We start from the raw sequence: 27,743 nt of genomic DNA on the forward strand, positions 1-27,743 counted from the left end.
CGGAAGGCTGAGGCGGAAGGATCGCTGGAGCCCAGCAGGTCGAGGCTGCGGTGGCCGGGAGCGGCCACTGCACTCCAGTCTGGACGACAGAGTGAGACTCCAACTCAAAAAAAAAAAAAAAGCTGTTGAAAGACTAAGGTTTCGGGAAAGATCGCCGGAACCCAGTAGGTCGATGCTGGGGTGGCCATGAGCATGCCACTTCACTCCAGCCTGGGCAACCAAGTGAGACTCCAACTCAAAAAAAAAAAAAGGGAAAGAAAATCTGTAATATAAATTTCAAAGAGTTCTTACAACTTGAAAAAGGGGGGAGAGACATTTGTATACCTAACCCTGAACTGTACCCCACATCTTTAAAATAAAAAAATTTTTAAAGAAGGGGGACACAACCCCAGAAAAATTGACAAGAATGCCAAAAAGCTGTTCTGACAAAAGCAAATCCAAATGATTAATAAACCCATTTTTAAAATGTCAACATTGCCAATAATCAGGGAAATGTAAATTAAAGTGACAGTGATATATCACTTTATAGCTATCAACCTGACAAAAATTTAAAAGTTGTTTATTTTTTGGAGAGGACATAAGTAAAAGGATATTCATACATTGCTGGTAGAAACATGAATTTTACAGCCTTTTTTTGGTAATGCAATCCACAATATATATTAAAAATTTTAAAACCCATGTACCCTTTAGCCCATGAAGCTATCTCATAGAAACAAAAGCACTAGTGTTAAGGGCTTTTATAATACTAGGTAATATTTACTGAGTTCTTATTATGTGCCAGGCATTTTTGTAAAGGCTCTTCATGAATTACATATTTTATTATGATTCCCTATTTTACAAATAGGAAAACTGATACCCATAGAGGTTTAAAACTTGCCCAAGGTAACAGCTAGCAAATGGCAGAGGTAGGGGTAAAACCTGCGTGGTCTGGCTCTAGACTGTCTAATGAAACAGTTTATTTCAGCGTTGTTTGTAAAGACACAAACCTAGAAGCAACTTAAATGTCCATTAGCAGGGTAATGCTGTAATGTTTAAATTCATTATAGCAGATCCACACTGCAGGGTAATATGAGGCATAAAAAAGACTGATTAGAACCTTACCAGATGATGGGTAGGGATTTCCTTAAGATGTAGTTGAGAGAAGAAAGAAACAGAAAATCATGAATAACACTATTGTTGAGAAACTGAAAAATAATGACCTGAAAGCTATGTGCATATAGAGATACATAAATATGAATATAGTAGCATGTGATTATATGATTCAGATGAAAGATGTGAAAGAGCACATCTTAGAGTGTCAACATAGGTCACAGGAGATGAGGTGAGAGGAGCCAGCCAAGTCAGAAGCCAAAACCAATGATAATAAAATGTTTTATTATATTTCATAACTATATGTATTGAATTTATATAAAAATGATTTAAAATAAATAAGTTTGTAAATAAAAAGGTTTGTAAAAATAAATAACTTTCTAATAGCTAAGATGTCATTTGGTGCAAATATCTTAGCTAAATTACTAGAGGGAAATAAATGTCTTAGATACGAATCATCAGTGCAATATTTGTATGCACCTGAAGACTTGATGCTGGATTCATCAAATTGTTCTGCACATGAGCTCCTGGCATATCATAAATATCATACGTATGTGATACTACCATGTTCATCCTACCTTTGGTCTCTTCCCTTCCTCATCCCATTTGGCTGCCCCTCCTCTCTTTACTCAGGATAGATATCTTTAATAATTCCCCACTGTCTACAAAATGGAGTGATGATTCCTAGATTCTCAGAACAGCCAAAGCATACAAATTCTTTGCCTTGACACACCATCTGCCTCTCCTGGCCAGCTCCTCCTCTGTCTTCCCCACTCTTCCTAGGACTTCACTCCACTCCCCAATTGCTTATTCTGTTCCTCATCTCTCATTGGGCCCAAATTTCACCTGCCCTTAAAGTCCACTTAAAATATTGTGTAGTTCCTTTACAACTTCTTTCCTGAAACCCTCTCAAGCTAAATATGTTCATCTTCTCTTGAGGTTTTTTGTTTGTTTGTTTGCTTGTTTTTGTTTTTTAGGAAACAACAGTTTTCAAACCCTTTTAGCTGGAAACTTGTTTTCCAATGAAATTTGCATTCAATCCCAAATCTAGAACAGATGAAAGTGGTGCTGGACTCCTGTAAGGAGGAGGGCCAGCTGGTCAGTTGACTATTAGAGCTCTTCTTCTTCCTTCCTATTTCTAGGCTTCTGTGCAAAACAGTTTGAAAAAATACTGCTCTAGTCTACTGTTTGCATGTCTCCTTCCATCTCTCCCTGGCTACTTTGTGTTATAAGGATTTGTGTTAGTTTTGAAACTGGATGGGAGCAACATTTTACTGTTTTTGTTTGACTTCTGCAGCCAGCATGGTCTCTGGCATTAAGGAGCCACCTTTCAGGTCCTGAGGCAGAGTGCCACATAGCAAAAGGCAAACTCAGGTTTAAATCCTGCTCCAGGTCTCAATTTCTGTGTGATCCTGGGCAGGTATCTTAACCCATTTGAGTTTCAGCCCCCTTATCCATAAAGAGGAAATAATAGTGCTTGCTATGTTTTGAATTATCTATCCCCTCAAAATTCGTAAGTTGAAACTTAATCACCAACATGATAATATGAAAAAGTGGTGCCTTTAAGAGGTGACTAAATGGTGAGGGCAGAATCCTCATGGATGGGATGAGGACCCTTATAAAAGCTCTCTTTGGCTCTTCTGCCATGTGAGGAATCAGAGTTCATTCCCCTTTCTGCTACATGAAGATGCAGCAAGAGGGTCCTCACCAGACACAAGACCTTGATCTTGGACTTCCCAGCCTCCAAGACTGTGAGAAATTTATATTATTTATGAATTACTCAGCCTGTGGTATTCTATTGTAGCAGCATAAACAGATTAAGACAGTGTCTGTACCAGTTGGGTAGGGTTGCCATAACAAAGTACCACAGACTGGGTAGCTTAAACAACAGAAATTAACTTTTTTAAATTCTGGCAGCTGGAAGTTTGAGATTAAGATGTTGTCAGGGTTAGTTCCTGCTGAAGCCTCTCTTCTTGTCTTGTAAATGACCATCAGCTCCGTGTGTCTTCCCTCTGTACATGTATAGAGGACACGTATACATGTGTCCTAATTTTCTCTTCTTATAAAGACACCAATCATATCAGATTAGAGCCTGCCCATATGACTTCATATTAACTTAGTAACCTCCCTAAAGATCCTATCTCCAAATACAGTCACGTTCTGAGATACTGGAGCAACACCAACATTTGAATTTTGGAGGACACATCTAGCCCATAACAGTGCCTATTCTGTATGGTGGTTCTAAAGTTACAGGAAAAGTGGCACTCAGTAGGCATTTAACAAATGGTTGATGTTATCATTCTTCCATTGAGTGTATATTTTATAGGGGACATCTGAAAGTGTTAGAGAAAGCTAGATTTATTCCTTCAATCTAGGACTTCTCAACCTCAGCACTGTTGACAGTTGGGGCCATATAGTTCCTTATTTTAAAAGACTGTCCTTGTGCACTGTATAATATTTACCAGCATCCCTGGTCTCTACTCTCTGTAATCACCACCACAACCACCAGTTGTGACAAACAAAAATGTTTCCAGACATTGCCAAACATTTCCTGGGAGGTAAAATCACTCTGTTGAGAACCACTGTTTTCACATACCTATAAGAAAGGAGATTGTGGGGAAAAAACGGTCTAGCAAAAATTTTACAGGATTAAAAAGTATTTCTGTGGGCCTGTAGTTTTATGAAAAAATTTTCAACCCTGAACTAAGTCATACTAAGGTTTAAATATATGTTTTTTCCCAAAATGTCACATGTTGGAACTTATTCCCCAACGTGATGACATTAAGAGTGGGGTCTTTGGGGAAGTGATTAAATCATGAGCATTTCATCCTTATGAATGAGATTAGTGCCCTTATAAAAGAGGTTCTACCATTAGAAGACACAGCAAGAAAACACCATCTTGGAAGCAGAGAGCAAGCCCTTATCAGACGCTGAATCTTCTGGCAACTTGATCTTGGACTTACCCAGCCTTCAGAACCTTGAGAAATAAATTTTCATTATTTATAAATTTTCAGGCTGTGACATTTTGTTATAGCAGCAAGATAATATATGAACCAAGGCCATATATTAGATATATCTGGTTACTGGACCAGCATAACCAAGCCTTCAAGTAGCGACCAGGCAAGAGCCTCAGTGCAGTCAGTCCACTGAGTTCATGTTATGATTCCCTTTTAGTCCATCTAGAAGAAAATAGTTCAGGTGCTTTAATCATTTGCTTCTAATGATGGTTACCTTCTAGAATCAGCCAGAAGGCATAGTTTATTTTTATTTATTTATTTATTTATTTTTGAGTTGGAGTCTCACTCTGTCACCCAGACTGGAGTGTAGTGGCCGCTCCCGGCCACTGCAGCCTCGACCTGCTGGGCTCTGGCGAACCTTCCACCTCAGCCTTTCATAGTTTAAACAAAGGCTACACTACACCCCTCAGGGAATCAGGCTGTTGGAAGGATTCTCACAGCGTTTCTGTGGACTTTTTAAAGGGCAGGAGGTTGGCCGTGGTCCTGGTGTGCTCTCACCTGCCCAGCAATAGGCCACCTCCCTCACCAAGCAGGGCTGCAGCTATGAAGGAGCTCCAGACGCCATGGCTCAGTCTTCCCGCAGACCAAGTGTAAAAAATTACAGAGCAAACTGCTGCTGGGGAATGCCAGAACCCATGCCTAACCCACTATTAGCTGTAGAGATAGGAGACTAGCCTGGGGCCAAACCCTGAACTCAGGCCACAAGAATGTATACCAAGCAGAGGGAATGAAAATAACGCTGGGCTTGGAGGGGAAACAAGGAACAGGGAAATGTGACTGCAAGGGAGACAGGGAGCTACAAAGAGCCAAAACTTCACTTCCCCAATATTCATCCCCAAAACTGCTCCATTGTGGGGGCATTATTATTGTTGTCACTTGCCCCTTACTGTTTGTACTGTGAGTTTATTTTTCAAAGGTAGTTCTGCTTGCATTTCTTTTTAGCTAGCAACAAACATCCCTGAAACATCCAGCTATGTGGGGCAGCTGGAAGGATGCAAGGAGGCTTTTGAAGAGACAATGTCAGAAGGAAGGAAAGGAAGAGTCCAGAGGGGGCAGGGAAAGAGGATCTGTAGCTCAAGTGGAGAGCTTAGCTTTTTTAAAGGGTCAGACCCTTCTTCCTTGGAACTGAGGGAAATAAATGACGGGTGTAGGATGCACTTATGAATGAGAGAGGCACAGAAAGAACCAGAAGGAGGGAGAGACTGGTGACAAAAAGAAGACACTCCCTCCCTCCCCCATTTAGTAGGGTTCGAGGAGGTAAAGGATGTATGTAGATGCAGTCAGATGGGCTGAAAGAAGGCCAGGCAGGGCCCTTCATGCCCTCTGCTACTAGAGGAGATAAAGTCTCTGTATTCCATCCCCTTTCCCAGTATCCATGCAGAAAATGCAATGGGTGATGCCTCAGGCAAAAAACTTCACTTTGACTTTCAGACTGTTTTTTTCCATCTTAAAAAAAGGATGAAGCCAGGCTTGGTGGCTCAGCCTGTAATCCCGTGCCTTTGGGAGGCTGAGGTGAGTGGATTGCCTGAGCCCGCGGGTTCGAGACCCGCCTGGGCAACTTGGCGAGATCTCATCTCTACAATAAATAAAAAATCAGCCTGGCGTGGTAGTGCACGCCTGTAATTCTGGCTACTCGGAAGGCTGAGGCGGAAGGATCGCCGGAGCCCAGTGGGTCGAGGCTGTGGTGTCTGGGAGCAGCCACTGCACTCCAGTCTGGGTGACAGAGTGAAACTCCAACTAAAAAAAAAAAAAAGGATGAGGGACTTGGAGTCGGTGGTTCTCAAATTTTGGTCAGCAACTACAAAATTTATTTATGCAGAGTACTGTAACCGACCCCATAGAGTCTAATTTCTAGGCACCTATATCTTAACAGGCACCCCAAGGATTTAGATGTCAGTAGAAGGGTCAACACCCCCACCCCCACTTTGAAAAACAGTCTTAGATGCTAGCAACTTCAATAGCCCTTTAAAGAGTGTGAGAAAAAAAGCTAGCTGTTCATGCAATCTTCAAACCCAGAAATGAAGTCTACCCCAGGCAGACACAACAGATGTTCACTAGATTTTTCGAAATGTATGAATTAGAAAATATGAAAGCTCCAGAAATGAAGGCAATAACATTGGGTAAAGCATGGAAACATACATTGTGTGGGAACATCATCAATATCTTATGTACTTAAATAATGAGGTTGAGAAAGAATAATTATTTTTAATTAATCAAAGTTATGAGGATAAGTACAAGGGAGTATCTTTAAGATGAATTCTTTTTAATGTAATAGAACTTAGCAATTATGAAGTTCTTTTCATCTTCAAAGAACCTATTGACATTAAATTACTCTTTCTTTTTATTTCTCCTGGAGGTAAAGCAAGCAAATATTAACATTATTATCCTTTATTTGTAGATGGGAAGAGAGGAGTGGAAAGGTTTTGACATGCCTAAAATTGAAAGGATTTTTTTTTTTTTTTAAAGTTTCTACTAGAAACTGTGGTGATCTGGGTTTTCAGGCCATCAGTTAACCCTTAGTTCGCCTGTGTGCTTGCAACATTGGAAAAGAAGTTACAGCAAAATTTGTATAAGCAACTATCAGCAGGATGTGCGAGGAGCTTGTGTCCTATACATGGGCAAAAAAATGCCATTTACAAATTTCCCTGATATTAAGATTTAAGCTGAGGAAGAGTTTCAAAAGAATCAGAGTTAGTTAATGTAAGCAGGCTCTTTACATTACCTGATCTTGGGATCCTAACATAAAATGGGGATTAAAAATTATGCTTTATCTGCATATTCAAATTCTTTCTAATAAATATACAACTTCATTACACAAATGAAAATCAATGCTGCCAACCTTAGAAATTTGCTTTGAGGACAAAGGAAATGAAAACACTCTAGTAATAATATCAAATACAATAATCAGAATAAGTGGTCAATATTATGGCTGAGAAATTCTCAGGCTTAACTCTAAATATAAAAATTAACAAAATTGGAATTATTGTTTAAGTCACAGAAAGATGTGCTTTCCATAAAATTTGCTCATTTTCTGATTATTTAAATGCCAAATAGAATTAACAGAGTCAACACATTGTCTTCAAAAGATGTTTTGTCTATTGAGAGAGGTTTAAAAAGCAAATTACGTGAAAATATAGAGGTGCATTTTCTGTTTAGCCTCAATTTTATGAGGGAAAGTATATATTTAGAGGAGTGGAAAGAGTGCAAATTTTTTTTTTTTTTGAGTTGGAGTCTCACTCTGTTGCCCAGGCTTGAGTACAGTAGCATGCTCATGGCCACCGAAGCCTAGACCTGCTGGTCTCAGATGATCCTTCCACTTCAGCCTTCCAAGTAGCTGGAGCTACAAAAAAGAGTGCAAACTTTGACAGCAGCAGAAACTGGAATGATAAGAGGGAGGGGGTCAACGTAAACTTCCTTGCATGGGTTTTTCTAAGTTGAGAATAGCAGGGCTATCCCCAAAAAAGTGTTGAAAATGACACTGGTGAAGGTAGATCAGGGACAGGAATGCAATTCTAATCAAACTGAAAACAGAATCAAGGTATCCAAATGATCCCAGAATGGAGATGTATAAATCTAATGATCAGCAATATCACTGTGAAAGATAAATGAGAATCAGTGTAGATAGACTTCTAGGAAGGTATATGGTATATATAATCCAAGAGATAGATCCCCAGCACAGGCTAAGAGCAGACCAGCCTTGGGAACTTTAGGGGGACAAGGGGCAGGAAAAACTTCTCATTACATAGGATCCAAGATTGGCTTTTCATACTATCCAGACTTCTAGGGACATTCGCTTTATATTCCAATCTCAAAGAATAATAATTAATTCTGCCACCTAAAGCACAGTGGCTCATGCTTGTAATCCCTGCACTTTAGAAGGCCAAGGCAAGAGGATCACTTGAGATCAAGAGTTTGAGGCCAGCCTGGGCAATATGGTGAGACTTTGTCTCTACAAAAAAAAAAAATTAGCCAGGCATGGAGGCACGTACCTCAGCTCCTGACATGGGAGGATTGCTCGATCCCAGGAGTTCAAGGCTGCAGTGAGCTATGATGGCACCACTGTGCTCCAGCCTAGGTGACAAAGCAAGATACTGTTTCAAAAGGGAAAGGGGGGGAGAAGGAGGGAGGGAGGGAGGGAGGGAGACAGGGAGGAAAGAAGGGAGGGAGGGAAGGAAAGAAGGAAGAAAGGGTCAGTAGATAAATCTTTAAAACAATAAAGCTGCATAGAACGTAATCATAACCTCATATTATGTTGACATAATATATTATTTGACGTATGCAGTCCATATTTTTCCTCTATCAATGAAATTAATTCAGAACCAATTACTTAAATAGCTTCAAGTATTCCTGGTATCCTGATTGTATCGGTTCACATACCCTTATGTAGCATGGCAACTTGATGTTGTCAGAGCCATCATTATTTTGCCAATCCCATGAAAGTTGCAGTTTAGATTTCAGTTTTGATTTAGGTCGTACTTAAATAATTCTAATATCTGCCCCTCGAAATATATACTTACCCTCATAAAATTGGGCTAAACAGAAAACACACCTCTGTAATTTCACATAGTTCGCTTGTAGTGCATAATGTCACTTGATTATATGCTCCGTGGGAGCTTGAGGGCCCTTCCTGTTATGTTCACTAAGTATCCCAGCCTCTAGCACAGTGCCTCACATATCATAACTACCTCATTATGATTTGAGGAAAAATTGAATCAATGAATGAATGATTGAAAATTCTAAAATTGTTTGGGTCACATCAAGTTATTTTTTTAACACCTGACTCAGACTTAGTGAAAAACTGTGTGCTGATTAATGAGTCATAGGTAAGAGACGGACACAACATTTGAAGAGTCAATAAGGCACTATGGGGTCTACCTAGAGAGTGATGACACTGGTGTTCCTGTATTCCCTGGTATGTGCAGCTCAGATCATTAAAACCTTCCAAATCTTCACCTTCCTGGATTATCCAGTTAGATGAAGATGTATCAGTTTTCAGAGTATTTTAGTTATCTAGGTAAGCAGCCTTTTTTGGTCAAATTTCCATATAATTCTAGACATAGAACCAGAACACCATGTCTTACTCTAAAACTAAACTAAATTATTTTCTTGCATGAAATTAAATATATGACTTTAGTAGGGCAACTTACAAATTACAAGATAATATGCCTAGTGAAAAGTGTTACGAGACAAGCAAGGAGGAGGGCTATCCTCTCGGTTAGGTACTTATTACTTTCCTAAGGCTGCTTTGGCAAATTACCACAAACTGGGCATTCTTTGTTCCAGAGGCTAGAAGTCCAAAATCAAAGCATCAGCAAGGCTACCTCTGAAGTCTCCAGGGGAAAATCCATCCTTGCCTCTTCCAGCCTCTGGTAATTTCAAGTGTTCCTTGGTTTGTGGCTACATCACTCCAATCTCTTCCTCTGTCTTCACGTGGCCTTCTCATCTGTGTCTTCCTCTCTCTATCTCTTATAGGACAGTTGTCACTGAATTAGGGCACACCTGGATAATCCGAGATGATTTTATCTCAAGCTCCTTTACTTAATTATGTCTTCAATCTTTTTCCAAATGAATTCTATTCACAGATTTCAGGGTTTAGGACATGAGTGTATCTTTTTGGGATCAAGATTCAACTCACAATAGACATCCATTCACATGCCTTCCACCATAAAAACCTCCAAGTTTAAAAACACAGTATTTCACTCTGGAATGAAATACAATACATAACTTTGGAGTGTCTACCTGAAGAATAAATGATATTTTGACAAGGAATTCATCAGTCTTCCCAACAGCCTCCAGAGACCTACAAGAAGAAATCAGTAGTAAATCCCCAAGGTAAATAGGAGGATTGAGGTGAAAAAAATTTCAAGTTTGCCTAAGCTCATAAGGCAAATTCACGAAAGAAATTAACCTGAACTAATGACTGAGAGTGAGACAACAGTAAAACAACTAGAAAGTGAAATAGCTAAAAAAATTAAACTGAGAGCTAAGATATTTTTGTCCATTGATTGACTACTTTGATTTTGTTCAAAAAATTGTTCAGTTGTTTGACTGAATGAATGAATGAATATGTATAACATTTTCATGGCCAGTAAATATAATCTCAGTCATGAGCATTCACATGTTGTCACAGAACAAAATATTTGAACTCTCTCAGTAAAGAATACTTGGATGTCAATGAAAGCATCTTTGAGTTTCTTCATTATTATTTTCTGGCCAGAAACATACTTGAACACATCTGCACACAGCAGGAAGCAAAGATGGGGGTAATATTCTCTATATTTATGAGAATGTCTATTTTCCTAGACCTTTGCTTCTCAACCTCTTTCCACATTAACCTAAGTTAATCATAATAATCTGTCAGAATATGACTGACACATTCAATATTAACACAAGCCAACCAGAATAATGGGCATTAAAAAAATACACACCTTCAAATGATCAATTTTGCCATAACTATCTTTTCATTTGACTTGAAGTTTTAGAATCAGATCAGTACTAAGTACGTTATTTGCAATCTATGCACAGTCAGAGAGCAAGTCAGAGTCGACATAATGTTCTTCTTTTTTTTTTTTTTTTTTGAGTAGGAGTCTCACTCTTGCCCAGATTGGAGTGCAGTGGCCGCTCCCGGCCACCGCAGCCTCGACCTGCTGGGCTCTGGCGATCCTTCCGCCTCAGTCTTCCCAGTAGCCGGAATTACAGACATGTTCTTCTAGAAGAGCTTTCTCTAAAAGGGGGTTGCACACTTGACCCACCATGTTGAGGGAAAGCAACTCTGTTCTCACTCTTCTGCCCCATGCAGGGCAGATATTAATGGAGGGGACTTGGCAGCACCAGGGCTAGGCATTCATTTCAGTTGCTAATTAGTAATCTGGAGATAATATCCTGTCATTATCTTGTGTTGGCAGAGTCTCCCATGGCAGATGAAGAAAACTTCAAGTTTTCTCAGCTAATTGGCAAAACTGTTTCCACACACAGGGAAACTATGAAAACCAAATATAAATCATGCCTTGCGTCTGCAATATTTAAACGATGTTGTGGGGTGTGGAGGAGGGAATTCGTTACACATTTCCAAAGCGTTAACCGAATAAAAGTAGGTGTAGAGAACAGACCAAACCTATCTAACCCCTATGGTCTTGACCTACATTCCCCTCCAGCCACCTGCTCCCACAGTAGCTCTCTTGGCCCCATTATCACCCAGAACTGCGCCATGTCAGAAACTGAAAACTCTGAAATCCCACCATCAATCATTCTACAGCAGGCATTCCCACCTCCTCCCCCACGACAGCTGCTCACCAAGCTCATTCACACCTTGAACTCTCCATCTCCTCCTGATCTGGCCAGGCCTTCTTCCTCCCAGGCCGCCTGATCTCCTCCACTCCCTGCACATATAGTTCCCTTGCCTTCCATGCTTGCACCCCATCTGATAGGCAAAATGCCACTGTGGGTCTTTGTTGTAACTCATACTCCCATATCTGTTGCTGGAGTCGTTTTCTATTCCTCTAGCCCTGGAGAAAACTAAACAATCTTGAGAGATAGTACCACTCAAAATCACACTCTAACCTCAGTAGATTCCACAGCAAAGTTCACCGGTCCTTTTACCGGGGCATCTTCCACTGCACTGTCTTGAAAGCTCCTACCAAACAGTTCCTTCACCTCAGACCTTACTGAAACAGAAACACTGAGGCGACCACCTCAGTGTCTCACCCCCAAATACACATACCTTCCCATCCTATCACCCTCCTTGGAGCCTCTTCCTCTGTTCAAGAAAGACCCCCACCTTACCCACTCAGGCTCTGACCCACCAGTTCCCATCTCCTCCACTCCCTGCTCCAGCAGTTATCCCTTCTCATCCATCTTGACACTTTCTGCTCCACCTTGTTTCTGCTCCTTTCCCTCACTCATTTCTTCACCTATCGAGATCTGATTTCAACAATCACACCTAAGTGCTCTTTCCATGAGCAACAGAGATCACCTTGTTGACAAACCCAGTGAACTATGATCGTTCTTTACTTTAATGGACACTTGACTGCAGTAGATATGAACTCCTATTTGAAAGTCTGCCCCCTTAGATTCTGAAAGACTATTGGCACCTAATTTTTCTTGTTTTTTTTTTAATTTTTAATTATTTTATTTTAAACTGTGGGGTGCAAATGAGCATTAGGTATATACATGGTCAACATACAGGTAAAGTGTGGGTACCCTTATTGATGGTATGCTCCCCCTACCCTGGCAGTGCCTCACTACTGCCAATCCCTTTCTTATAGTATTATGATAAATGTTTAGTGTCCACTTATGAATGAATACATGTGGTACTCAGATCTGTTTCTGTGATAAACCACTGAGTATTATAGACTCTAATTCCATCCAGTTGCTGCAAAGTTCATAATTTTGTTTTTCTTTGTGGCTTCATAATATTCCATCATGTAAATGTGCCACATTTTCTTTATACAGTCCATTTTCGATGGGCAGCACAGTTGGTTCCATGTTTTTGCTATTGTGAATAATGCTGCAATAAACAGGCATGTACAGTTGTCTTTTTTAAAAAGTGATTTGAGTTCCTCCAGGTATATTCCCAGAAGGGGGATTGCTAGGTCATATGGAAGGTCGATTTCAGGTTTTTTTAGAAATTGCCACACTGTTTTCCACAGAGGTTGTACTAGTTTATATTCCCACCAACAGTGTAGAAGCGTTCTCTTTTCCCCATATCCTCTCTAGCATCTGCTGTTTTTTGAGTTATGGATGATGGCCATCCTGACTAGAGCTAGGTGGTATCTCAGTGTAGTTTTAGTTTGCATTTATTTGATGTCTAGTGAGGTTGAGTAATTGTTCATGTATCTGTTGGCTGCTTGTATGTCTTCTTCTGAGAAGTGTCTATTCATATCTTTGGCCTATTTTTTTTTTTTTTTTTTTTTTGGAGTTGGAGTCTCACTCTGTCACCCAGACTGGAGTGCAGTGGCCGCTCCCGGCCACCACAGCCTCGAACTACTGGGCTCCGGCGATCCTTCCACTTCAGCCTTCCCAGTAGCCGGAATTACAGGTGCGCGCTACTACGCCCGGCTGATTTTTTGATTTATTGTAGAGATGAGGTCTTGCTGCCCAGGAGGGTCTCAAACCCACGGGCTCAAGCAATCCACTCACCTCAGCCTCCCAAAGGCGCGGGATTACAGGCTGAGCCACCGAGCCCAGCTAGGCCTATTTTTTTAATAGGGTTGTTCATTTTTTTCCTTTCTGCACCTTTAAGTTCCGTGTAGATCCTGGATGTTAGGCCTTTGTCAGATTTACAGTTGGCAAATATTTGTTCCCATTGTGTGGGCTGTCACCCCACTCTCTTGATGGTTTCTTTTGTTTTGCAGAAGCTTTTCAGTTTGATGAGGTCCCACTTGTCTATTTTATCTTTTATGAAATTCTCTTTTAGACAGTTGATCAGGAATTGGTGGCCTATTCTAATTTTCATAAGAGTATTTCCTACATTTTCTTCTAGGATTCTTATAGCTTGAGGTTTTACATTTAGGTCTTTGATCCATTCAGAGTTGATTTTTGTGTATGGTGATAGGTTGGAGTCCTGTTTCAGTCTTCTATATGTAGTCAACCAGTTTTCCAAGCACCATTTACAAAATAGGTTCTCCTCTCCCCATTGGTTGCTGGTGGAGGCTTTGTCAAAGATGAGTTGGTTGAGGAATTGAGATGCTTTGCCTCCAGAATCTCTGTCCTGTTCCATTGGTCTGTTTATACATCTTTTCTTGTACCAATACCAGGCTTTTTAAATTGCTGTAGCTTTATAGTAGAGTTTGAAGTCTGGAAGTGTGATACCTCCCACTTTGTTTCTTTTGCTAAGGATTGTTTTGGCTATTTGTGGTCTTTTATGTTTCCATATGAATTTCTGTCTTGTCATTTCCAGGTCTGAGAAGAATGATGTTGGCAATTTAATAGATATTGTGTTAAATCTATAGATTGCCTTTGGTAAGACAGACATCTTAATGTTAATTCTTCCAATTCATGAGCATGGAATATTTTTCCATTTGTGTCTTCTTGGAGTTCTTTGAGGAGTGTTTTGTAATTTTCATTGTAAAGGTCTTTCACTTCTTTGGTTAGGAAGTTGTCAAGGTATTTCATTTTTTTGTGGCTATTGTTAATGAGACTGTGCTTTTGATTTGGGTTTCTGTTTGTTTATTGTTGGTTTATAGGAATGTGACTGTCTTTTGCACGTTTATTTTATACCCTGAGACTTTGCCAAATTCCTTTATCAGTGTAAGGAGGTTTTTGACAGATTCTCTTGAGTTTTCAAGGTATAGGATCATTTCATCTGCAAAGAGGGATAACTTAACTTTCTCTTCTCCTATTTGGATACCCTTGATTTCATTCTCTTGTCTAATTGCTCTAGCTAGGACTTCCAACACAATGTTGAACAGCAGATGTGAAAGTGGGCAACCTTGTCTTCAGGGGGAATGCTTCCAGTTTCTGTCCACTCAGCAATATGTAGGCTGTGAGATTATCGTAGATGGCTCTTACTATTTTTAGGTATGTTCCATCTATGTCTAGTTGTTCAAGGGTTTTTATCAAGAAGGGATGATGGATTTTATCAAAAGCTTTTTCTGCATCTAATGATATAATCATATGATTTTTTTTTTACATCTATTGATGTGTTTAATTACTTTTATGGTTTTGCAGATATTAAACCAGCCCTGCATTCTGGGAATGAAGCCTACTTGGTCATGGTGGATGATTTTTGAGATGTGTTGTTGGATCCAGTTTGCTAGAATCTTGTTGAGAATTTTTACATCTGTGTTTATCAAGGATATTGGCACTTCGTTTTTCTTAAGTTTTTATTATATGTAAACAAAACCCAGTTTTATCATATCAATAATGCACATCCATAAAAAATTAATACACATAAGGAGATATCTTCATGTAGAAATAAATGCTATTATTATTTTTATTTAAGTTTCCCATACTCTTGGATGGGTGAAAAGATGTATATAACTGTGTGTAAAATATGGCAATGTAATTGAAATTTATTGCTTTATCAATTTTTTTCCATGTCAAAATATGAATTATAAATTTGTATTTACACTTTTGATCTCTCTGTTGCACTTCAAACTTTTTTATCCAAATACCTACAAGACATCTCCACTTCGATCCTCCTTAAAGTCCTGTCCATTTACCTCTAAAATGTTCCTCATGGTCACCTGGACATATTGTAATACCCTCCAATCTTCATCCTCCTAAAATCTATCCATCACATGCTATGAACTGATTTCTCTGAAAGTACCAAACCAAGCATGTCACGCCCTTGTTTAAACCTGTCAATAGGTCCTTGTCATTTGCAGTTTAAAGGTTGAACTTGTTGGCATGAAAAATAAGACCTTCTAGAATCTCTCACTTTATCCTGATCTCACATCTTGCCCCTCCTCACCCTATGCTCTAATAATCATTAACTACTCGCTGTTCTAAATATATCCCATTGCATTTCCTGCCTCTTTCCTCATGTGATTTTATTTTCTTGGAAAACCCTTCCCTGTCTTCTTAAGCAGACTAATTTCTATTCATTCTTCCAAACTCATTCTAAGATTTACTTCAATTGTTACCTCCTCCAGAAACTCCTCCTAGATTTAATCCCTCCTGAGGCAACTTCCATCCTTTGTGTTTTCAAAGCACCCTACACACTCCTCTTCTGCAGCATTTTCTCCATGGTGATGAGATGCTGCGTTGCTGTGTCTATCCACCTTCCTGTCTTATAAACTCCTCAAAATGACCAGGTGCCTTAGAATCTTTCTATGTGTGTGCAACATAGTAGGCACTCAATACGTTTGCTTAAATTGAAAATGTGTGAACACAAAAACCCAAACCTTCCTTGATGCCATATCCTTGTCCACCTCCCACTCAGGTTCATTGCTTTGTTTTAAAGGATCATTCCCAGAAAGAGTTATCTGTGCTCACTTTGTCCACTGCCTCTTCTACTCTCCAGCCAGCCTTTCCTCCCTCTACCTCTCCTGAAAGTTGCAAAAACCATTGGGCAACTTTCAGACCTCCTGTTCCCTGATCTCAGAGACACTTGACGCAGTCTCCACCTCCTTCCTGAACCATATGCTCTACATACCTCAGTTCCTCTTGCCTCACCACCTGTGCCTTCTCAGTGTACTTTATTGTTACCCTCATCTTCCAGATCCCTGAATGCTGCATTAATTAATGTCCAGCCCTTGGTCTGCCTCACCATCTGCACAAATTTCCTCAGTGATCTTGTCCAGCGGCCTGGCTTTAAATACCGTCTGCATCCTAATGACCCTACATTAACATCTGTAAGCTGGCAGTGTTCCCCAAGGTACAACCACTACTCAACAGCTCCATTCAGATATTTAATAGGCATCACAAATGCAATCTGTCTGAAAGAGAACTCTCCATTTTCTCCTCCAAACCCTCTCTTCTCGTGTTTCCCATCTCAGTAAATGGTGCCACCGTCTACCCAATTGCTTTGGCCCAAGATCATGGACTGTCCTTGGCGCCTCTCTTTTTGTCACCTCTCCCCTTCAATCCATCAATAAATCCCTTTGGCTCTGTCATGAAACTACATCCCAAATCTGGCCTCATCACCTCTGCTACTGCCTCTAGCCATCATCACCAACTATCTAGATGCAGAAACCTCCATACAGGTCTCTCTGCCTACACTCTTGCCAGTCTCACCTCTCTCCATGCAGCAGAGTGATCATTGTAACCCATCAATCAATCCATTTTATAGACCCTACGTGAAACTTCCAGTGGATCCCGATCATACTTAGAATAAAAGCCAAAGTCCCTCCCCTGGCCTGCCAAGCCCTGCATGTTCTGTCTTCTGGGTATCTCTCTAAACTCATGTTCTACCATCATTCCCTTCTCTCTCTAGGCCACCCCCACTGGCCTCTTTGTGTTGTTCAAACAAACCATACATCTTCCCACTTTGGGCATTGCTGTTACCCCAACTCTAGGAGGCTCACTCTTTTTCTTTATTTAAATGATACATCATTCCCTCAGAAAGGTTGATGTTCCCTCAAGCATCAAGATGAATTGCTTCCCCTCTCATTACTTCCCCAAGAGAAACCTACAGCCTGATTTCTTGGCAGGAGTTTAAAGTGATATTTGGTGGAGCAGGAAAGTATACTTACAGATTCAGGGAGTGATGAAAAATTGCCTGGACATGCAGAGCAGAGCACAGTGCCTTAGGGTTTATGACCTTCATTGTCTCCAAGGACCCAGACAGACTTCCTCCAGTGTTCACGAAAGTGGTTTGTTTCAGTTAGAAAAGAGAATATAATCACCTATTTAGACATTCTTGCCTAAACTCTATGCTCTTTTCCAGTGGTTCTCAAGAGAGGGCAGTTTTGTGCTGCCACTCCCCCCCACCACCACCAGTGAATTTTTGGCAATGTCAGGAGATCATTTGGGTTGTCACAACTAGGAAGTATTACCAGCATCTAGTGGGTGGAGGTCAGAGATGCTGTCAAACATCCATTAATGCACAGGATAGCAAACTTCAGTAGCACTGAGTTTGCTCTATTCTTTTGAGAACTTCAAAGGACCCCTCAAAGGACCTTAGCCCCTGCAGGTTCTGGCCCATTACTAGGGAAGCAGTATCTGGGAAAGATCCAGGAAGTACCAGGGCTAGAAAACATGACTGCTACAGTGAGAATTTTCTAGAACTCAGCTGACACAAACCACCTGGCTGTCAACCTGCAGGAGGTAAGCAATGCATTGGTGAGTGCAGTCACTAGCATCATGGCTTGGGAGACAGATCATTAAGATGGTGCCCTAGGGAATCCAGGCATGGATTCAGGTATAGCAGCCTTCTGGCCTCACTCACTGATCCAGCAAAATATATTAGAGCCCCTGAAATTTGCCAGTACAGTGCTGGTTCTGACAGATGTTTATGCTCCAGAAGATACCATAGTGGTTGAAAGACTTTAAAGTCTGAAAACAGTGGACAGGGTTTTGAGGTGGACTCAGTATCCTGCATTTGCTTCAGTACCCATCCCCTCGCCAAAGGCAGCAAGAAGCAAGCACATTATCACCAAGTGTCCAACCTCTTTCCAGCACTCCAGCAGTCCGTCTGATCCTCTTCCCAGGCAGGAAGGCCAAGAGATAGGGCCAGCGGTGGGTCTCACTAGTCTGAAACTGGTGTAGGAGGTCTCTCATGCTGAGGTTTGTTGCATCAAAAGATGCAGAGGCCAAGAATCAGGCAGAGGGAGACTAAGCGCTTGACCTGTTGAAGCAACAGTCAATAAGAGACTAAGAAGGTCACCAAAACCAGGAGACACTTTGAAACGATTCTTAGGGACCCAAGTTTAATGCCAGGAAATCAATCTGCCAGAAATACCACCAGAGCCTTTTTAAACTTGGCATATTGCCTGAGTGCTACACTTATACTCCATTTTTTATCATTTTTAGATAAAAGGGGTAACTACAAGCCTTTTAAAAATCTTTTGTTCTGCTATCCAAAATACCCTTCCAGGGTATCATTAGGTCTGTTATTTTCTTCACTTGGCAAGTCATCCTGCATTTCCATAAATCCTGGAGATTCCTCTCATAAGCTTTCCAACTGCTTTTTTTTCCTCCATTATGAAAACTGAGTCCTTGAAAGACTCAGTTGAAAAATACACAGAAACCATTACATGCTAATTTCCTGCTAAAACATGTTCCCATACAAAGTTCCACCAGAGAGATTGAAGAGGGAAAGGGGAAGGGAGAGTTCTGCTATTTCAGCCTCTTGGTATACAGCATTCACCGCGTCTTTCCATCTGTTGACTCAAATCACCTAAACACTTCTCTGATGGTTGGTCTTTCTGTCCATCTTTCTCAGTGGAGACCTAGTATAGATATTGGAAATTTTGAGTAATGAACCTAGTCAAGGAGGGTTCAGACAGTGTATATTTCAGACATCTTCAGTAGGTTTGTATAGTTGTGCTCCACTGGGGAAAACCAGTTGATAATTTTCAATGTAATCCCATTCAACAAGTCTTGATGAAGCCCTTGCCTGTGCTAGGCACTGTGAAAAATTAAATGCTATTTGTAAACTGGGCAGAGGTTTTCAGCAGGAAATTGCAAGCTAGCCACTGTAGGTCTATCCACATTCTCACTCTTCAACCCAGCCCTAGGGTTCTAAGCCTAGTGTAAGAGAACTGACATGCTAGTCTATGGATAGTACTTTATTAAACTCCCAAGTGGACTGACCTCCGCTAGTCCTCGTACAGTATTTTACTGTCTAAGCAGTTGCCCTCTACAGTTGGTACCATTATAATCCCTATTTTTCAGATGAGTAAACTGAGACCCATGGAGGTTAAACAGCTTTCCCAAAGTCACACAAGTCAGAAGACTTAAACCAAGACAGCTTGACATCCTCCACACCACACGGCCTTTCTTGGATTAGTGGCAAACAGCCCAAAGAGGAGTTGGGTCAACAGACAGTAACACACTCAGGGGAGGATTGGGCCTTTGTGAAGCCTTTAAACTGCTTGGGAAGATGTGCTGGAAATGTTTGAAACTCCATTACCTTTTGAGCACTCACTAAAATATGCAAAGCCCAGATGGAACTATGATAAATCCTTGCCAATAACATTGGCTCCTTTCACATCTCCTACTACAATTGCTCTCCACATCTTTATGAAAGGTCAAAGTGGCTGTGGTTGTTTTCTTCAGTGGCAGATCAAGTTTATCTCTTAGTTATCTGGAGAGATGTTGGTGTACATGCTCCAAGAGTGACATCTGCCTGTTCCCAAAGTTATTCCATGGTCCCAGGATGAACTGGCTGCATGCTGACAGTGCATGCTGGATCCAGATTTCCCCCTGGACCTATGAACAGACGGATTAAGATGGAAAAAAATGTGTAGGTTTCCATCAGAGGAGAAAGGGCTAGACCGAATGTAGGACTTTCATAAAATGAAATACTTTGCAGTTTATTAAAGGTTGATGAAAACTGATATTTGCAGACCTGTGAGGGTGTCAGTGCTGTACTGTGATGGGAACATGGTGGCACAGCAATGCCATATGCATGTGTGCTGTGCTCCCATCAATCGATACGCAAGAAGAGATTCCCCTTAGGGTCACAAATATTGCTTCTGGTAATAGAGTTGACTCATTTTTTAAAATTTTATATTTTCTACAATGCTTATGATTTTCTTTGCACTGAAAAATACCCAATTTTGTTACTTTTCCTTGGCAGGAGGGAAGGGGTTGATGACACCAAAAACAAAAACTTGCAATATACTGAAAGCAAAGATATGAAAATAACTTTGAGAGTCCAAGGAATGTTTCCACAAACCACATGATCCTTGGGTTAAGTCGAGAAATCTAGCTGTGAACTGCTCATGTTCTTCCTCTGAAGGAAAATAGGCCATGCCTTCTCACCAGTGAGACCTGTACTTGACTGACCCTCAATAGAAAGAATTTTTTTCTGTTAAATGTGGTATTTTGCTATGTTGTTCATCTTTCTGAGGTATCTTCAGTCTAAATGGGTTTCTGCATAAATGCATGTCTCAATTGGCAAATAAATGGAAAAGTATACTTTATGTATTTTTTAGCAGTTGGGAATGTGGCCAGGCACAGTGGCTCACACCTATAATTCCAGGACTGTGGGAATCCAAGGTGGAAGGTTTGCTTGAGCCCAGGAGTTTGAGGTCAACCTAGGCAACATAGCGAGACCTCATCCTACAAAATTTTTTAAAAATTATCTGGGTGTGGTGGTGTGTGCCTATAGTCCCAGCTACTTGGAAGGCTGAGACAGAAGGATCACCTGAGTGTCCGGGAGGTCGAGGCTGCAGTGAGCTGTGATTGCGCCACTGTACTCCAGCCTGGGCAACAGAGTGAGTCCTCAAAGAAAAAAGTTGGAAATGTGTCTTATGGTGATAACATATAGGTTTAAAATTACACCCAAAACAGAGCCTGAAGAAGAGACTCTCTTCCCGCTCCACTGCCCAAGGGAGGCTCCATTCCTGACCCATCAGGGTGTTACATCCATCAGGTGGTTAGAATGGAGAAAAGGTTGAGCCCAGGGGAAGGACTCCCGTGGGGTGACATGTCTTGTCTTCTCTTGTCCTTAGCCACCTGCATATCATATGCATTTGCATCTGCTGGTGTGCCTTGGGACTGAGGCCTCGCCTATGAAGAGAAGTTGAATGGAACCCATCACTGCAACTCAGACACATGTGGGCATGTCTAATGTACTTGCAATTTGGTGACAGAAAGCAAATTCTGAGGAGGGAACCTGGGGACCCTTCAGATACAGCCCAAGAGAAGCAGAAGAATAGCACAGGAAGCTGGAATGGCCAACACAGCTTGAGGGTTAGATCTGAATGAGTGTTGGTGGCTATTCTCTAAACTCACCGGGACCTGGCCACCATAGGGATTAAAGGACAGTGAGCAAACTTCGGAAGCAGTCCCTGTAAACTCTCAGAGCCCAGTCCACTCACCATGAGGCCCTTCTAACAGAGCAGGTCAACACAGAGGAACCATTCCCTACTGGCAAAGTTAAGTTGAACACAGGCCACAGAGAAGAGAGGATCACGGACAGCAGCCTGGGGCGGGCAGGGGCAGCACTAGAACACGTGATATATGAACCACACATCCGCGATGTACTGAGCTGCAGAGACTGAGGCAATAGAAGTTGTGTTCAAGCACGGCCTCAAGAAAAAGCAGCCCAGAAAAAGAGGGAACAGCACCACACCCCAAAAGCAGGGCTGGCCTGCAATATCAGACTCCTTCTGGGACCCCCAGAGAGAAAGAAGTGACTGTGTCCCTGGAAGTTCACACACAGGGACTCTTGAACTGGGGGCCCTGAGGCCCAGCTATTAAAATAACACATAGATACCCACAGGCAAGGGGAGGGGCTCTGCTACTTCTGGAGGGTCTTATTTTAATCCATCATCAGGGCCAGGCATGGTGGCTCACTCCTGTAACCCCAGCATTTTGGGAGGCCGAGGCAAGAGGACTGCCTGAGCCCGGGAGTTCAAGACCAGCCTGGGCAGCATAGTGAGACTCCACTTCTAAGAAATAAATAAATAAGTAAATCATCCTCAGAACTCTTTACCTGTGCCAAGTAACTTCGATCGAAACAGAAACACTTTTGGGGTGGGCTTAAATTATGTGAATAGTTTATTGGGTTGTCTTCTTTCTGTGTATGTGGACACACTATCTTGGATGCAGACTCTAAAGAAACATATTTTCTCTCTGTTTCATACTTCCTACACATTTGTATCCTATGTTAGCAACACATGTAATCAAGGTTCCCACAGCAGTCATTTAAGCTAGGTGAGATTTAAAAAAAGGAGATAAGTAAAGGAGGTGTGCAATTCCTAGAAGGTATTTTGTCGTTCATGGAGTTGTATGCCACAGCAACTCATCAACTGATAAAAACTTTCCAAGCCAATCTGTGCCATTTAAGCTATTGTTTTGAATTTGAATTTTATAGTCACTGTATTAGACCTTATACACGCACATCGATGATCATAGTTCATCACTCTGGAATATATTTTACTGTATATACTAAGCTGGCTATCCTGTCTGTGTTTACTTAAAGACAAATCGCATTATCCTAACTTGCTTTCACAGTTATAAAAATATATATCTAGGCCTATTCATTGCCCACATCAGCCTACAATACCGGTGTGTTTTTGTCTATAGAATTTCCATCTTATTGTCTACCCCATTCAAAGCAAATATACAAGTCTCTCTTGATGGTCTACACTGCAGTCCCCTATGCTAGGAAAGACTCCATCTCCTGCACTCCATCTGATCCCATCCTCTGGTTGAGAGGCACCCAACTGTGGTCCTAGCTGCAAAGTACTTGAGACTGAGATTTCCTCCCTGGTCACTCATGATTGATCTAGGGCAGGCATCTAACCTGAATTAGAGCAGTTAGTGAATCATACAGAAAATTTGGACCTAGAGCAGAGAGAATCAAATTGGTCTCCCTGGCACTTGAACTCCAGCATATAAACCATAGGAGGCGCTGACAGTGAGAAAGAAAGGAGCAGAGAGGAGCCAAGAGGAGAAACTGGACAAGAAAGGGTAAAGCCACTCACGTCCCTCATGTTCCTAGGACCCAACTGCATTCCTGGCCCTGGATTCCTTGAGACACTGCTGTGGTCCTATAATGAATTCCCCCTTTGCCTTAAGCTAGCTGAAGCTTACCTGAACCAAAATATTTCTTTTTTATGTTATTTTTTTTTTGGTAGAGATGGGATCTTGCTTTGTTGCCCAGGCATGCTTTGAACTCCTGGCCTCAAGCAATCCTCCTACCTCAGCTTCCCAAAGGGCTAGGGATTACTGGCATGAGCTACTGCGCCCAGCCCAAAATATTTTAATTAGCACAGGAGGGGTTGGTAGCCAACACAAATTACTAATAGCAAATAGTAATTATAGATAACATTTAAAGAGTGATGTTTTCCAGAAGAGAAAACTGAAAACAGGGAGGTTAGGCCCTTATACCAGTCATACCCCAGACTACCTGCTCCCAGAGACCTGAGTAGTAACTGCTCCATTGTCCACTTCCCAAAATAGACACAAAGGAAAAGTCTTAAATCAGCCAGATATGGGTGGGTTTCCTCCATATACCACTGTCTTGAGACTAATCATTGACCCTCAGTTTCTTAGTCTGTAAAATGGAAATAGCCACAACTGTAAAACAGAGTTGTTGCAAGGTTCAATGAGATATTACAAATAACACGCATTGGTCCAATATACATTCAATAACAGTTATTTCTAATCTGTATCCAATTTTTTGTTTATACTTAGCTGCAAAGACTAGAACGAATGGAATATTATGAAGAGTGGTGATAACCAGCATCCTTCTGTATTTTTACTATTAAATTTATTATTGAGATAGACGTTCTTCATCACATTAAGAAAGTATTCTTCTGTTCCTGGTTTATTACAAAAGAATTTTTTTCTCCAGAAATTAGTGGTGGATATTTTCAAGTAACTTTTCAGCTTTTAAACAAAAAGAAAGAAAGGAAGGAAGGAAGGGAGGGAGGGAAACCATATGATTTTTGTCTTTGACCTTATAATTAATTTTAATCATAAAATTCCTAATGCTAAACTATCCTTAGTTTCCTAAAACTAAACATCCTTAATCATTTTTGCGTTGTTCTGAGAATAAGTTGGTAGGTTTCATTCTCTTGCATTTTATTTAGGAATTTTCTGTGTGCAAGTGAAATGGCCTTAGTTTTCTTTCTTATGATATTTCCCTTAGGACTAGTTAAGAAGAATGAACTGACTTGCAATTAGAGATACCATTCTAAAAGTTAGCCTCCACTTCACACATGAAGGCCCAAAATCACAGTGTAGTCCAGACTTTGAAAAGATGGGGGAAAGTTTTAAAAGAATGGTATGGAAAGGAGGGAAATGGGAGCAAAAAGAAAGAATTATGTTATATTTTTCACGTTCCATTTTGTGATTATGGTAGTTCATAATGATATATTAAGTCTTCCACCCTTTTCTGATTTCCGGAACTGTTTCAATAGCAGAGGAATTTTTTGTCTCTTGAGGATTAAAATATATATATATTTTATATATATATATATAAGTGTGTGTGTGTGTGTGTGTGTGTGTGTGTGTGTGTGTGTGTGTGTGTGTGTGTATCACAACCATGGCCATGATTAGGTGAAAACCTAGTTAACAGGAGACCAGGGAAACCCCCAGAGATGGGCAAGGCCTACATGGTAGGGAAACCATTGGGTGCTAGGTCAGGTAGACAAGAAGCTGTTTTAGGGGTAGGGCATAGATGGGATTAAGCCCCAGGTTGCCTCAGCACTTAGCTAAGCAGGTCACCAGCAAAAATTTCAGGAAGTTAATTGCCCCAACAAGAACTTAAATCAGTAAAAACACTCAAGTCTGAAGGTGGCCAGGTCTACAATGACCAGTTCTTCCTAGCAGTGACCTGGTTCTATCTTGGTATGTGACTGGCAATATTCACTCAGCTTATCTCTTACCACATTGTGATTCCATGCAACTCTTCCCCGCTCTCTGCAAACACAACCAAATGCCAGCGTGGACCTACAGGTGGTGTTTATAGAATGCTTGAGTGCTTGAATGGGTAAGGATGTACCATCCAGAAAACTTTCTGTGTCCTTGGGTTCAGGTCTTCCCCTGGTTCAATGTGGGTTATTTATCTAAGATTCCTGATTTCCCTTCCCCAGTGCTTTCCTCTTCTCGGGTCCTCATACTCCCAGGTGTGAAAGAGATTCCGGAAAAATGACTCTAGTCTGGTATGTGGGGGAGAGGAGGATTCCTTTTGTACATTCTATGCACACAGGCATTATTTATGGTAAAAAATAATAATAATAATAAGGAGGAGAATGGGTGCCTCGCTTACATCATCAATAAACAAATGACTTAAGCAACTTAAGATGAATACTAAAAAGAAACACAACAAATAAAAAATACCAATGAAAATATTTAACTATGTAAATTCCCACTTACCCTTATATTTCTCTGCCTTGTCTGTGCTCCAGGTTCAGGTTTAGCGGTCGTATCCTAGGCCTGGCCCTAATCCATCAGTACCTTCTTGATGCTTTCTTCACGAGGCCCTTCTACAAGGCACTCCTGAGACTGTAAGTGTTTTGCAGACCATGGCTCCAACCCAGCCCTGTTTGCAGGATGAGGTGCCTGACCTCTCTGGCACCTCTGACCCTTTTACCCTGTTTTGCCCTAACCACTCCTGTCAGGTTCATGGAGGTTTCCTGTTCGAAGTGCTTAGGTATCATATATGCCTTTTAGTACCTTTGGGGATTTTGCATTGGTGTAGGGGAAGACTATTATCCAAATGTCATATAATGACATGAATCAGTTCATTTAAAAATTATTAGAGATGAATCAGTTCATTTAAAAATTATAGTATTATAAGCATTACATTAAATTATTAAGTAGAATCGATCTATTTATAACTTAGTCTTAAAATGATACTTCTCTCCATTCACCAAGGAAAGAGTCCATGAGTTAACAATTATTTCATGGTTATGATTGCAAATATGTTAACATTTCCTTTTCAAATGAAAATTGTTGAATGGATTAAAATAACCATATGAACTGATTCATCAGTATGTTCGAAAGTATCAAATCGTTAGAATAAGTCTGCGATGTTTTAGCCAGGAAGAGTATAACCACATTGTGGAATGAGATCTGGGCAGTCATTGGTTCAGTAATTCTATTTGCCTTTCCCCCCTTGAATTCACCCAGGCCCTGTGATCTGAGTGACCTGGAATATTTGGATGAGGAATTCCACCAGAGTTTGCAATGGATGAAGGACAACAATATCACAGATATTTTAGACCTCACTTTCACCGTTAACGAAGAGGTTTTTGGACAGGTTTGTGTGATGCAGGGGTTGGAAATGGTATTTTGTTTTTTACTGTGGAAAATGCACCCAACATAAAATTAGTTATCTTAATCATTTGTAAGTATGCACTTCAGTATTGTTCAGTATATTTAACTATATTCACATTGTTGGGCATCCAATCTCCAGACCTTTTTCATCTTGCAAAACTGAAACTCTACCCATTAAATAATAACTCTCTCTCTCTTTGTTTATTTATTTTTTTGAGTTGGAATCTCACTCTGTCGCACAGACTGGAATGCAGTGGCACACTCCCAGCCACCACAGCCTCCATCTGCTGGGCTCTGGCGATCCTTCCACCTCAGTCTTTCCAGTAGCTGGAACTACAGGTGTACCCTAATTTTTGATTTATTGTAGAGATGAGGTCTCGCCAAGTTCCCCGGGTGGGTCTCAAACCCATGGGCTCAGGCAATCCACTCGCCTGGGCCTCCTAAAGTGCTGGGATTACAGGCTGAGCCACCAAGCCTGGCCAAATAGCTCTCAAAGGAACCACTAAGCTAAAGCCAGTCCTCAGGGGGAGAGAGAGCCTGCTGGAAGCCCAAACCTCACCTGCGTGCAGTTACTTATGTAGTAAATCCTCACATGTACCCCATCACTCTAAAATTTTTAAAATAAAATTTTTAAAACTATAACTCTCTAAATCTCCCACCCCCAGCTCCTGGCAACCACAATTCTACTTCCTGTTTCTATGAATTTGACTACTCTGGATAATTCATATAAGTAGAATCATACAATATTTATCTTTTTGTGACTGACTTATTTCACTTAGCATAATGTTCTCAAGATTCATCCAGGTCGTAGCATGTGTCAGAATTTGGTTTTTTAAAGCTGAATAATACTCCATTATATGTATATGCCATATTTTGTGGGTCCATTCATCTGTTGATGGACACTTGGATTTCTTTCACCTTTTGGCTATTGTGAATAATGCTGCTGTGAACATGAATGTATAAATATCTGTTCAAGTCCCTGTTTTCAATTTTTTGAGATATGTACCCAGAAATGGGATTGCTAGATAATATGGTAATGAGATTTTGTTTTTAAATTAGAATAAGGAATCTCATTCATTCAAAACATATTCTTTGAGAACTACTTCCTTTAATAAAACTGCCCATGTCCTCTTTCTTCTTTTTCTTGTTTTGACATGGCTCTAATTTATGGAGTTTTTGTAAATCAAATGTGATAATAGATCAGAAAACCTTTTTATAAAATATGCCATAACTATATGGGTAAGGTATTTCTCTACAACTATAAAAATAATTCTTTCATCACATTTAGATACA

General features: G+C 40.7%; 1 protein-coding gene across 1 annotated transcript in view; it reads left to right on the forward strand.

Moving 5' to 3' along the window:
• Positions 1-26,433, forward strand: part of HECW1 (HECT, C2 and WW domain containing E3 ubiquitin protein ligase 1) — a gene marked incomplete at its 3' end in the record, with an annotated part of 437,085 nt that extends 410,652 nt beyond the window's left edge. The window contains exons 23-24 of the mRNA XM_021706110.1: positions 25,580-25,678; positions 26,304-26,433. Coding sequence (XP_021561785.1) covers positions 25,580-25,678; positions 26,304-26,433 — 229 coding nt within the window. The remainder of the gene's footprint in view (positions 1-25,579; positions 25,679-26,303) is intronic.
• Between the last annotated feature and the right edge of the window lie 1,310 nt (positions 26,434-27,743).

The sequence above is a fragment of the Carlito syrichta genome, unplaced genomic scaffold (assembly GCF_000164805.1).
Source record: "Carlito syrichta isolate Samal-C Ts95f unplaced genomic scaffold, Tarsius_syrichta-2.0.1 Scaffold315149, whole genome shotgun sequence".
NCBI classification, from domain to species: Eukaryota; Metazoa; Chordata; class Mammalia; order Primates; family Tarsiidae; genus Carlito; species Carlito syrichta.